The sequence below is a fragment of the Pelobates fuscus genome, chromosome 7 (genome assembly GCF_036172605.1).
Source record: "Pelobates fuscus isolate aPelFus1 chromosome 7, aPelFus1.pri, whole genome shotgun sequence".
In the NCBI taxonomy this organism is placed as follows: Eukaryota; Metazoa; Chordata; class Amphibia; order Anura; family Pelobatidae; genus Pelobates; species Pelobates fuscus.
Window position 1 is genome coordinate 681,941 of NC_086323.1, and position 13,036 is coordinate 694,976.

The 13,036-nt window shown below is 44.3% G+C and overlaps 1 protein-coding gene across 4 annotated transcripts in view; it reads left to right on the top strand.

The window, feature by feature from the left end:
• COL24A1 (collagen type XXIV alpha 1 chain) overlaps positions 1-13,036 on the top strand; it is an 808,926-nt gene that overhangs the window by 619,574 nt on the left and 176,316 nt on the right. For all 4 annotated transcript variants that reach the window (XM_063427613.1, XM_063427615.1, XM_063427616.1 and 1 more), the window contains 3 exons: positions 1,612-1,665; positions 4,104-4,157; positions 7,118-7,171. In XM_063427613.1, the coding sequence (XP_063283683.1) occupies positions 1,612-1,665; positions 4,104-4,157; positions 7,118-7,171 (162 nt within the window). The remainder of the gene's footprint in view (positions 1-1,611; positions 1,666-4,103; positions 4,158-7,117; positions 7,172-13,036) is intronic.

A 13,036-nucleotide genomic window follows, 5' to 3' on the forward strand; every position in this document is an offset into this window, starting at 1 on the left:
TGACATTTCATGACAGATTGCTAAAGCTTATCAAGACTCCACAAACAGGGTGTTAGAAACTGTCATCTTGTGGAAGCGTCAGGTTCAGTGTATGCCCCATGATGTAATGTGTGAGAGAGTGCAAGTTTCTGCAATACAATGACTGCATCTCCAAATGGAAAGAGCTTTTCAAGGGGCTTATATACATGTAAAACTTATATTTTGTTTGGGTTTACTTGATTGAGTACATGTGGTCCAGTGGTTTCCTGGGTGGAGCAGAGCACAGGTGGTCAAGGGGTTTCCTGGTGGAGCAGAGTACAGTTGGTGCATGGGTTTCCTGGGAGGAGCAGAGTACAGGTGGTCCATGGGTTTCCTGGGAGGAGCAGTATACAGGTGGTCTATGGGTTTCCTGGGAGAAGCAGAGTGCAGGTGGTCCATGGGTTTCCTGGGAGGAGCAGTATACAGGTGGTCCATGGGTTTCCTGGGAGGAGCAGTATACAGGTGGTCTATGGGTTTCCTGGGAGAAGCAGAGTGCAGGTGGTCCATGGGTTTCCTGGGAGGAGCAGAGTACAGGTGGTCCATGGGTTTCCTGGGAGGAGCAGTATACAGGTGGTCTATGGGTTTCCTGGGAGAAGCAGAGTGCAGGTGGTCCATGGGTTTCCTGGGAGGAGCAGAGTACAGGTGGTCCATGGGTTTCCTGGGAGGAGCAGTATACAGGTGGTCTATGGGTTTCCTGGGAGAAGCAGAGTGCAGGTGGTCAATGGGTTTCCTGGGAGGAGCAGAGTACAGGTGGTCCATGGGTTTCCTGGGAGGAGCAGTATACAGGTGGTCTGTGGGTTTCCTGGGAGAAGCAGAGTGCAGGTGGTCTATGGGTTTCCTGGAGGAGCAGAGTATAAGTGGCCCAAGTATATCCTGGGAGGAGCATAGTACAGGTGGTGCAGGGGTTTCCTAGGAGTAGGATAATATAGGTTGTGCAGAGGTCTCCTGAGAAGAACATAGGTACTATGCTCCTTTCAGGAAACCTCTGCACAACCTGTATAATGCTCCTCCCAGGACTCCTGCACCACGTGTACTCTTCCAGGAGACTCCGGGACCAACTGTACTCTGCTTCTCCAAAGCTGGTCCACGGGTTTCATGGGAGGAGCATCTTACAGGTTGTCCAGGGGTTTCTTCGGAGGAGCATAGTATTGGTGGTCCATGGGTTTCCTGGGAGGAGCAAAGTATAGGTGGTCCATGAGTTGTCTGTGGGTCAGATATGCATCTATTCTGAGATATGTAGGGAACTGGTGAAATGACGGCTTGAAGTGGTTTGAAATTCAAGCTATCATATGGAAACAATGGAGAATTCAACAGAATATAAATGTACATTACCTCTTCATAGATGTTAGTGAACTGGAAAAAGAGTATAGATCCAGTGTGAAGGCTGACTGCCATTGGAACAGTTGACAAACATTTAAAATCTCTTCATATCTTTTGTTGGAAAAGGCTGGCATGGATTTATTTATTGCTCTATTTGAATCCTGGATTCCTCACAATGTTTTTAAAGAGAACAATGGTTAAGAGTTTGATGTTGTGGAGTGTCTTGCTCATATTATTGGAATTAAGTTTGTCGTGTCTTGCTGACACATCTAGGGTCCTCGTGGTGAACATGGAGACAAGGGAGAAGCTGGCGATCAAGGTTACACGGTAATTACTTCCACAACCATGGCATAGTAAAAGAATCCCCTCTCTGGAAATAGGAGTGTTTGCTTCTTCTAATGTAGCAATGCATGGTGTAATTCTTACCTACTTCTTTAACCCCTTAAGGACCAAACTTCTGGAATAAAAGGGAATCATGACGTGTCACACACGTCATGTGTCCTTAAGGGGTTAAAGAACATTGTATGAGCATGTTATTCTGAATATTAAACTTTTTTACTATATAAACACTGTTACTCTAAGCCTCTCCCAACACTCCAAATAATCTTGCCTAGGATACTTTATTTGTTCCTTGTAAGTGATGTACACTTACTGTGAAATATTGGCCACTTTAGGTATTTGTGATGTTTTTACAAAAGGAGAAAAGACACGTCTCCTGATGTACTGGTTTGAATGAAATTTTACCCATTGTGTTTGTTAGCGGTTAGCTATTTTAATGTAAATTCACTTTTATCCAAATAGAACATTGCTGAAGCTGAATGAAGAAATAATACACATTTCATGCTCACCATCTCCACCAGAGCACTCTGCCTCCTCCAAGCCACTCCACCTCCACAAAAGCATACCATCTTCACCAGAGCACTCCAGCTTATCCAGGGCACTCCACCTCCTCCAAACCACTCCACCTCCACCAAAGCATACCATCTTCACCAGAGCACTCTAGCTCATCCAGGGCACTCCACCAGAGCACTCTACCTCCTCCAAACCACTTCACCTCATCCAGTGCATACCACCTCCTCCAACTCACTCCAACTCCTCCAGTGCATACCTTCTCCACCAAGGCACTCCACATCTTCCAAATTACACCATCTCCACCAGGATATGTGCATCCTCCAAAACAAACTATCTCTGCCAGAGCACTCCACCTCCTCCAGCGCACTCCACCTCCTCCAGGGCACACCATTTCCACCAAGGAACTCCACATGTTCCAAATCACGCCATCTTCACCAGGATACTTGTATCCTCAAAACACACTATCTCTCTTGTTTACGTTGTGTGTCCTGTTTATTGCTGGATTAAACTGTATTGTCATATAACTTGCTAAATCTTTAATATACATTGTAAAACAAAATTGTAATGGAGTGCAATATTAAAATCCACGATCTCTGCTGGTATTAAGAGTAAATCCACAGTCCACGCTGAAAAGTAAGGCAATATCCCAAATCCCCCAGTAACCGGACGAAACACAGTTCTGGGAGTCAACTGAGGTCTTTATTCACAGGCTTCCATATTTATACCATTCCCCATGCAAGGGGTTTCCAGACAGACTTAGCAGGGGTAATACAGTAGGGGACTACATGGGGGACTTAACATTCTGGACATTTATCCCATCAGACACTGCTGCCCGAGAGGGATACTCCCACTGGGATACACCGTTAAGTGGATTATCCCTCTGTGCAGCAGAACCGGCATTTTACTTTAAAATACATAACTCTCTTTTTATTCACCTTATTTGCACGAATGGACGGTCGGCAGATAGCTGAGGTCTGGGGTTATATTTCGTGAGAATACCGCTCAGCTCCCAGCTAAAACTACCGAACGGCGCACGAAAAAGACTTAACCATCGAGTTCGGCTTAAAACTACCGAACACCGATGGGAAACATAATGTGATGCGGGCGGAACTCCCGACCGCTCTGGAAGTCCAGCGGTGTTCGTGTCATCGAGTAGCCGTTTTTCAGTTCCAGGCACTCGACGACCAAACACCGCTGTTGAGACAAAGGATCCAAGATGGCCGACCGCCGCGTGGTCGGTAGTCGAACGACGGCCACCTAGGAGAGCCTTTAATTACCGATTGCAACACTGTTGCAATCGGTTAACAAGCGCCACACGTCCCTTAATGTGTGGTCTATCAGGAGGGCCCGTATTCGTTTCACGAACAGCCCGGATAGTCGCTGTTCATGAAACGAAGTACATGAATGCTAGTGGCTTACGGCTGTTAGCATACGAATTCCAATGGCACATAATATACATCCAAGTTACATACACAACACAGCAGAAAAATACAGACAACCTTTTGACATATAACGTCCAGTGTTCTAGAAGTGGCTAGGTTTGCCACAAAAATACAACCTAACATTAAAAAGAATAACACAAGTTCTAGGGGATTTCCAGGTGATGAATGTTTCACTAAACAGCGTGATTTCCAGAGAAGTAACAGGTCCACTTTAAGGAGTAGTAGATGGAGGGAGAATTGGATGTTGCTGTATGTAGTCATGACAATGCTGCTTTTATGTGCAATGCCATAAAATGAGAAAAGTAGACTCATTGTTAATTACAAAACAAATAACAAAGATGCTAATAATATAATTACAATCAAATATACTCTCATTATATTAATTAAACTATAACACGGCATGCCATGTGATAGAAAATACTGGATAATACTGCGAATGAAGATTTAATGCCAAATGTTACTATTTTTTAGGGTCACCCAGGTGTTACCGGACCTAGAGGACCAATCGGTCAGCAGGGATCGCCTGTAAGTTTTGGACGTCGAGAACACTATATACCTCTATAAATCGTCGGATTTTATATAACATGAGACACAGAGCATTCTGTATCCAGTATTGTTTGTATGGTAAAGTAGATTATAGCCAAAGTCATAGTATTACTTATACGGATAGTATTATTAATATGGTTTTATTTATAGGAGCAGTATTATATAGTATGGGTTGTATTGTTGAAAGGAAAACGTTACATTTTAATATGATTGAATAGTATTATTTATACACTGCTCAAAAAAATAAAGGGAACACTTAAACAACACAATGTAACTCCAAGCCAATCACACTTCTGTGAAATCAAACTGTCCACTTAGGAAGCAACACTGAGTGACAATCAATTTCACATGCTGTTGTGCAAATGGGATAGACAACAGGTGGAAATTATAGGCAATTAGCAAGATACCCCCAATAAGGGAGTGGTTCTGCAGGTGGTGACCACAGACCACTTCTCAGTTCCTATGCTTCCTGGCTGATGTTTTGGTCACTTTTGAATGCTGGCGGTGCTTTCACTCTAGTGGTAGCATGAGACAGAGTCTACAACCCACACAAGTGGCTCAGGTAGTGCAGCTCATCCAGGATGGCACATTAATGCGAGCTGTGGCAAGAAGGTTTGCCGTGTCTGTCAGCGTAGTGTCCAGAGCATGGAGGCGCTACCAGGAGACAGGCCAGTGCATCAGGAGACGTGGAGGAGGCAGTAGGGGGGCGACAACCCAGCAGCAGGACCGCTACCACTGCCTTTGTGCAAGGAGGAACAGGAGGAGCACTGCCAGAGCCCTGCAAAATGACCTCCAGCAGGCCACAAATGTGCATGTGTCTGCTCAAACAGTCAGAAACAGACTACATGAGGGTGGTATGAGGGCCCGACGTCCACAGGTGGGGGTTGTGCTTACAGCCCAACACCGTGCAGGATGTTTGGCATTTGCCAGAGAACACCAAGATTGGCAAATTCACCACTGGCATCCTATGCTCTTCACAGATTAAAGCAGGTTCACACTGAGCACATGTGACAGACGTGACAGAGTCTGGAGATGCCGTGGAGAACGTTCTGCTGCCTGCAACATCCTCCAGCAGGACTGGTTTGGCAGTAATGCCAAATGCCTGGGTAATGCCTGGGTCAGTAATGGTGTGGGGTGGCATTTCTTTGGGGGGGCCACACAGCTCTCCGTATGCTCGCCATAGGTAGCCTGACTACCATTATGTACCGAGATGAGATCCTCAGACCCCTTGTGAGACCATATGCTGGTGCGGTTGGCCCTGGTCCTAATGCAAGACAAGGCTAGACCTCGTGTGGCTGGAGTGTGTCAGCAGTTCCTGCAAGACAAAGGTATTGATGCTATGGACTGGCCCGCCCGTTCCCCAGACCTGAATCCAATTTGAGCATATCTGGGACATCATGTCTCGCTCCATCCACCAACGTCATGTTGCACCAAAGACTGTCCAGGAGTTGGCAGATGCTTTAGTCCAGGTCTGGGAGGAGATCCCTCAAGAGACCATCCGCCACCTCATCAGGAGCATGCACAGGTGTTGTAGGGAGGTCATACAGGCATGTGGAGGCCACACACACTACTGACTTGACTTGTTTTAAGGACATTACATCAAAGTTGGATCAGCCCGTAGTATGTTTTTCCACTTTAATTTTGAGTGTGACTCCAAATCCAGACCTCCAGGGGTTGAAAAATTAGATTTCCATTTTTTAATTTTTGTGTGATTTTGTTGTCAGCACATTCAACTATGTAAAGAACAAAGTATTTCAGAAGAATATTTAATTCATTCAGATCTAGGATGTGTTATTTTTTTGTTCCCTTTATTTGTTTGAGCAGTGTATATTAATCTAGATAGTATTATTTCTATAGTTATATAGGTAGTATTACTTATAAATATATATAGATAGATGACCTCTGCTTGTCTCTCGTTATTGTACCTCTCTCCTTGACCTTTGCTTTTCTCTCATTATTGTACCTCTCTATACTCCTTGACCTCTGCTTATCTCTCGGTATTGTACCTCTCTATACTCTTTGACCTCTGCTTGTCTCTCGTTATTGTACCTCTCTATACTCCTTGAATTTGACTTGTCTCTTATTATACCTTTCTTTCCTCCTGGACCTTGACTTGTCTCTCGGTATTGTACCTCTCTCCTTGACCTCTGCTTGTCTCTCGTTATTGTACCTCTCTATACTCCTTGAATTTGACTTGTCTCTTATTATACCTTTCTTTCCTCCTGGACCTTGACTTGTCTCTCGGTATTGTACCTCTCTCCTTGACCTCTGCTTGTCTCTCGTTATTGTACCTCTCTATACTCCTTGAATTTGACTTGTCTCTTATTATACCTTTCTTTCCTCCTGGACCTTGACTTGTCTCTCTGTATTGTACCTCTCTCCTTGACCTTTGCTTTTCTCTCATTATTGTACCTCTCTATACTCCTCGACTTGTCTTTATTATACCTTTCTATACCCCTTGACTTTGGCTTGTCTCTCGTTATTGCACCTTTCTTTACTCCTTGACCCTGGCTTTTCTCTTGTTAGAAGTAGTCTATACCGGTGCAAAGATTGGTGAGACAGTCTACCAGCAGACAGAGAGTAAACATTAACAGGCCCAGAGGTAAAGAAAGGCCGGGGTCAAGGGGTATAAAAGGGTACAATTACACTGTACTCTACCTTAACTTAGATTTGGGTTCTAGGGTTAAATTAGCCTTATATATTATGCTATATGCACAATATATGATATATGATGATATTTATTTAGCAAATCTTATATCATATAGCAGCCACTAATAAGTAACAACAAAACATCTAAAATAACTATGTTCATGCATCAAGTGAAACTTTTTATTAGATCTGAGGCAAGGAAAGAAACTACTTCCCTACAACTTTAAAGTTCCTAACCAGGAACACTGTCTGTATTATTGCATGCATTAATCTTCTTATTATGATCAAAGGGAGACCCTGGACCTTCTGGGAACCAAGCACAGAAGGGAGAGAAGGGCGTGGAGGTAAGTATCTATCTATTGTTTATATATGACCTATGACTCTGTATCCATTGTTGTATAATTCTTCTCTTACCACCACTACTTCCAGTTGGTATCCTGTTGAGAGAAATCCACTATGTGTTGTGTATTAATAGTGAATGTAATATCCCTGTGTCACCTCTTCCAAGAAGCATACCCCGCTTTACATACACTCACTTTAAGTACACTTGCGAGTACAGACATTCTTCACTTTACGTACATTTTCGTTTTACATACATGCTCTGGTCCCATTGTGTACTTAAAAGTGGGGTATGCCTGTATATGACTAGCACTACTAAGGTAACCTACACGATTTTACAAATAAACAGCCAACACCATAGTTCTTACCAGAGAGAAAACTTTACTTAAATATTACAGAAGAACAATGTTACAGAGTTATAGTATTACAGAGTTACAATACATTCATAACAGCGTGTGTGTCTGACCAACCTAGTCTAATGTGATGTCAGTATCTTCTATTTTTAAAGGAATTGGTTCCCATGTTGTAAATAGCCAATTCCTCAGCTCACTTTATATGGAAATGTGATTTACTTTCCCAAGGCCCAAAGTGTTGTCTATCCGGTTATTTTAGTTAAGTGTTAACTCTCCCAGCCATCCCCTTGCCTCTAACCTAAGGTGTGTTTTCCTAGATAGAGACTCCTTTGAGGACCAGTTGAAATGTTAATGTGCTAAACATTCCCAAGGATGTAGTGGTGCCTTTCAGGTGCTGTATCTTTCCAACTATCTAAACAGAATCTCCCTTTGAAGATAATTTCTGACAGACTTAATCAAGCACATATTAATCAGATATATATAATCATAATATTTCCCCCAACATCCATCAACACTTTCTTCATGGTGGGGTATCAACAACAAAGCTGAGGTGTCTGGGACACCTAACAGTACATATATAGAGTACATGTATGTGTGTAAGACTTCACAGTACATACAGTCAGGTCCATAAATATTGGGACATTGACACAATTCTAATATTTGTGGCTCTATACACCAACACAATGGGTTTGAAATGAAACAAACAAGATGTGCTTTAACTTCAGACTTTCAGCTTTAATGTGAGGGTATTTACATCCAAACCAGGTGAAGAGTGTAGGAATTACAACAGTTTGTATATGTGCCAACCACTTTTTAAGGGACCAAAAGTAATGGGACAGATTAACAGTCATAAATCAAACTGTCACTTTTTAATACATGGTTGCAAATCCTTTGCAGTCAATTACAGCCTGAAGTCTGGAACGCATAGACATCACCAGACGCTGGGTTTCATCCCTGGTGATGCTCTGCCAGGCCTCTACTGCAACTGTCTTCAGTTCCTGCTTGTTCTTGGGGTATTTTCCCTTCAGTTTTGTCTTCATCAAGTGAAATGCATGCTCAATCGGATTCAGGTCAGGTGATTGACTTGGCCATTGCATAACTTTCCACTTCTTTCCCTTAAAAAACTCTTTGGTTGCTTTTGCAGTATGCTTCGGGTCATTGTCCATCTGCACTGTGAAGCGCCGTCCAATGAGTTCTGAAGCATTTGGCTGAATATGAGCAGGTAATATTGCCCGAAACACTTCAGAATTCATCCTGCTGCTTTTGTCAGCAGTCACATCATCAATAAATACAAGAGAACCAGTTCCATTGGCAGCCATACATGCCCACGCCATGACACTACCACCATTATGCTTCACTGATGAGGTGGTATGCTTTGGATCATGAGCAGTTCCTTTCCTTCTCCATACTCTTCTCTTCCCATCTGTGATGAGACCAATCTCGCCACATTGCATTGGACTAGTCTGGTTGCCCACCTGCTGCCTTTAGACTATGACCCCATGTGAAAACACTTGATTTTCCCCTGCAAAGACACGAAAGCCGGGTCATTCGGTGCTTGCCCTGTTTGAGCGGTGATACCCCAGGTAGCTATGCCATGGAGCCCATTCGTATAATGAAAGACTATGGGAAAGACTTTGGCTCCATGGCAATTGAACTGTATGTGTGTGATCTGAGCACCATTCAGTAATAATGTGTGATCAGATCTGAGCTATCTGGGGATATGTTGAATGTACCCAGGGCCGGCCTTAGGAGTGTGCGAGCTGTGCGGCTGCACAGGGCGCCATGGACCAGGGGGCGCCCTGTGGCCGACACAGCTCACACATGGCTGGCTGACAGGGGAGCAAAAAAAAAAATCGAGGCGGCGGGGCTTACTGTGAGGCGGAGCTTATCGCGTGACGGAAGCGGGGCTTATCGCAAGGCAGAGGCAGGGCTTATACCTACCCGAAGTCCCTGGTAACTGCTGCACAGGAAGAGGGAAGCAGGAAGGAGTCCCTGCTTCCCCAACAACTTACTGCTTCCACTCTCCCTTCCAGCCATACTGGAAAGAGGTAAGTCTGTGTGTGTGTGTGTGTGTGTGTGTGTGTGTGTGTGTGTCTGCCTGTGTGTGTGTGACTGTCTGTCTGTGTGTGAATGTTTGCCTGCCTGTGTGACTGCCTGCCTGTGTGTGTGTGTGTGAGACTGTCTGCCTGTGTGTGTGTGTGTGTGAGACTGTCTGTGTGTGTGACTGTCTGACTGCCTGCTTGTGTGTGACTGCCTGTGTGTGACTGTTTGCCTGTGTGTGTGTGTGTGTGTGTGTGTGACTGCCTGTGTGTTTGTCTGTGTGTGTGACTGCCTGCCTGTGTGTGTCTGCCTGACTGCCTGTGTGTGACTGTTTGCCTGTGTGTGTGTGTGTGTGACTGTCTGCCTGCCTGTGTGTGTGTGTGACTGTCTGCCTGCCTGTGTGTGACTGTCTGACTGTGTTTCACTCCAATTGTGTGTTGCTGTAGTTGTGCCATTGTGTGTGCCTGTATGAGTGCCTATTAGCTTGAGTGTACCTCAGCATACCTGTAACCGAGTGTGTATGACTGTCTGCTTGTAAAGGAGTATGTGTGACTGTTTGTTTATGACTGTGTGTGTGACTGTTTGCCTGTAACTGTTTGTGATTATGTGCCTGTAACTGTGTGTGACTGTCTGCCTTTGACTGTGTGTTTGGCTCTGTGACTGTCTGCCGGTAACTGAGCATGTGTGACTGTCTGCCTGTAACTGTGTGTGTGACTGTCTGCCTGTAACTGTGTGTCTGACTGTCTGCCTGTAACTGAACGTGTCTGACTGTCTGCTTGTAACAGTTTTTTTTACTGTCTGCCTTTGCCTGTGTGTGTGACTGTATATATAAGGCAACTTGTTGGGGGTGGGGGGGGTGCCCTGAAGACTTTTCACACAGGGCGCCTAATGGCCTAAGGCCGGCCCTGAATGTACCTGTTTTATGCAATGGCTGCACAGTTATATATTTTTATGTATTGTATTGTCTTTTGCTGCCATGTGTTCAATGGAGTTTTGCCTCTGCCCTTGGAGATAATTGGATTACTTCCCAATTATCTCCAGGATAGAAGACTCTGTGGAAATGGTTTTGGGCAGAAAAGCCATGCTTCATTTGGTCACAACGGACTACAATCTATCTTTTGAACCACTGGACCAATTTGTATGATTTTGACGTATGTTTGTATTTGGAGTATGCTGATTCATTTATGTGAATGCGATGCATACTTTTAAAGTTATGAATAATGTGGAAAAACTGTATTTCTCTGCCTGTGATAATTACATTACCCATTGTGTAAGGTAATTTTATCACAGGCAGAGGGGAGGATTTTGTGTGGGAGTGTCTGAGTGTATTGTACGTGTTTATTGGTTGTTTTCCAAAACCCTGTGGGTGGTACTAATGGGTATATAAGAACAATAAACCCACAACTCTGTCTATTCCTGCTTGACCCTCAAAACGGAGCCTTGTCTTGTTCTTGGGGGGATTTATTGTATGCTGTTCCAGTTTGACTGCTAGGAGTGTAAACCTATTCATATGGTTTTTCCTATTCGGCTGTTTACAGCATTCATATGGTTCCGGTTTGCCTGTTTACGGCATTCATATGCTTCTCCAGTTCGGTGGATTGGTGTCTACAGTAGCTGTGCCTGTGTCTCTGGAAGGGAAGATCTACTAAACGGCTTTTAACCCCTTTTTATGCCTGGGGGTGCCGTTACAATTGGTGGCAAGCGGCGGGATCGTTCCTACAGCCAGAAGGACGGCTACAGGAGACACCATTCCGTGGATTTTACAATTTTTATCTGCTCCTTGTAAATGGGATAATGAGGGAATAACACACACCTGGCCATGGAACAGCTGAGCAACCAATTGTCCCATTACTTTTGGTCCCTTGAAAAGTGGGAGGCACATATACAAACTGTTGTAATTCCTACACCGTTCATCTGATTTGGATGTAAATACCCTCAAATTAAAGCTGAAAGTCTGCAGTTAAAGCACATCTTTGTTTCATTTCAAACACATTGTGTTGGTGTATAGAGCCAAAAATATTATCGATGTCCCAATATTTATGTACCTGACTGTATATAGAGTACATGCATGAGTGTTGCACAGTACATATATAGAGTGTGTGTGTGTGTGTGTGTGTGTAATGATCCTAGAAAAAAACTACTGAAGATCACTGGAAAGCAACCACCAGACAGCATACTAGCTGCAGTTAATGAAGCATTGTCCACAGAAACGAACAGGCTCATATATGCCACAGCATTAGTGGTCAGCTACTTGACTACAAGATCAGGCTCAAAGAGAAGCAATGCCCACTATGGAGACTACGTGGAGCACAGAAGGAAGTTAGTAAGCTTGATCAACTTAACTAGATGGCTGCTGCGGAAGTACAAGGATATGCCCATACCGGAGGCGCTGGAAACAGCTTAGCAAGAAGCATCTCATAACACCGAGGCCTAGTGGCTACTAGACAGAGAGCAGCACACATAAAGAGCTGGTCAGCCCCAGTACCTGACATGATCCACAACTACTGGATAAAGTAGTTAACAGCGCTGCATGAACGCCTAGCAGCTCCCACCCTGACTGACTAGCACAAGGCAGAACAATACTGGTCATGAAGGACCTTGACAAGGGAACAGCACCATCCCCACAACATGTCAGGCATCATAGCCTCCAAGAGCTAAGGGCATATGAGTCAATATTTGAGCAATACTCAGGAGGGGATTGGAAACAACACCAGAGGATTACAATCCCAACCACTGGTAGACCAAGCAGTCACAAGGGATTCTAAGACCAGACAGACCAATCTGTGTATGGTCTGGATTGACTACAAGAAAGCCTATGAAACAATGCCACACACATGGATACTGGAATGCTTGGCTCTCTACACGGTCAGCAAGACAATAAGAGCCTTCATCAAGAACTCGATGGCCAAGTGGAAAACAACTCTAGAAGCCAATTCAAGGACAATAACTCAAGTGAACATTAAATGTGGCATATACCAAGGTGATGCGCTATCCCCAATGCTGTTCTGTATAGGCCTCAACCTCTTTAGCCAGATCATCAAGAAGAGTGGATACAGATACATCAGCCACCTTCTCAAGCTGTATGCCAAGAATGAGCGAGACATTAACTTACTGATCCACCTAACTAGGACATACCGCAAGGACATCGGAAATGTCGTTCATACTAGAGAAGTGCGGGTGAATGATAGCAAAAAAGAGGAAAGATGATCAGGACAGAAGGAGTTGACGTTCCAGAAGGCCAAATAGAAGATGTAGAGAACAGCTACAAGTACCTGGGGGTACCACAAATGCATGGCAACTATGAGGAAGAGACAAGGAGGATAGCAACATCCAAGAACATCCAAAGAGTCAGACAGGTCCTGAAGTCCCAGCCCAGTGGCAAGAACAAGATCCAAGCCATCAACACATATGGTCATCAGGTACCCAGCTGGAATAATAACCTGGCCAAGAGAAGAACTAGTCACCATGGATGTCAAG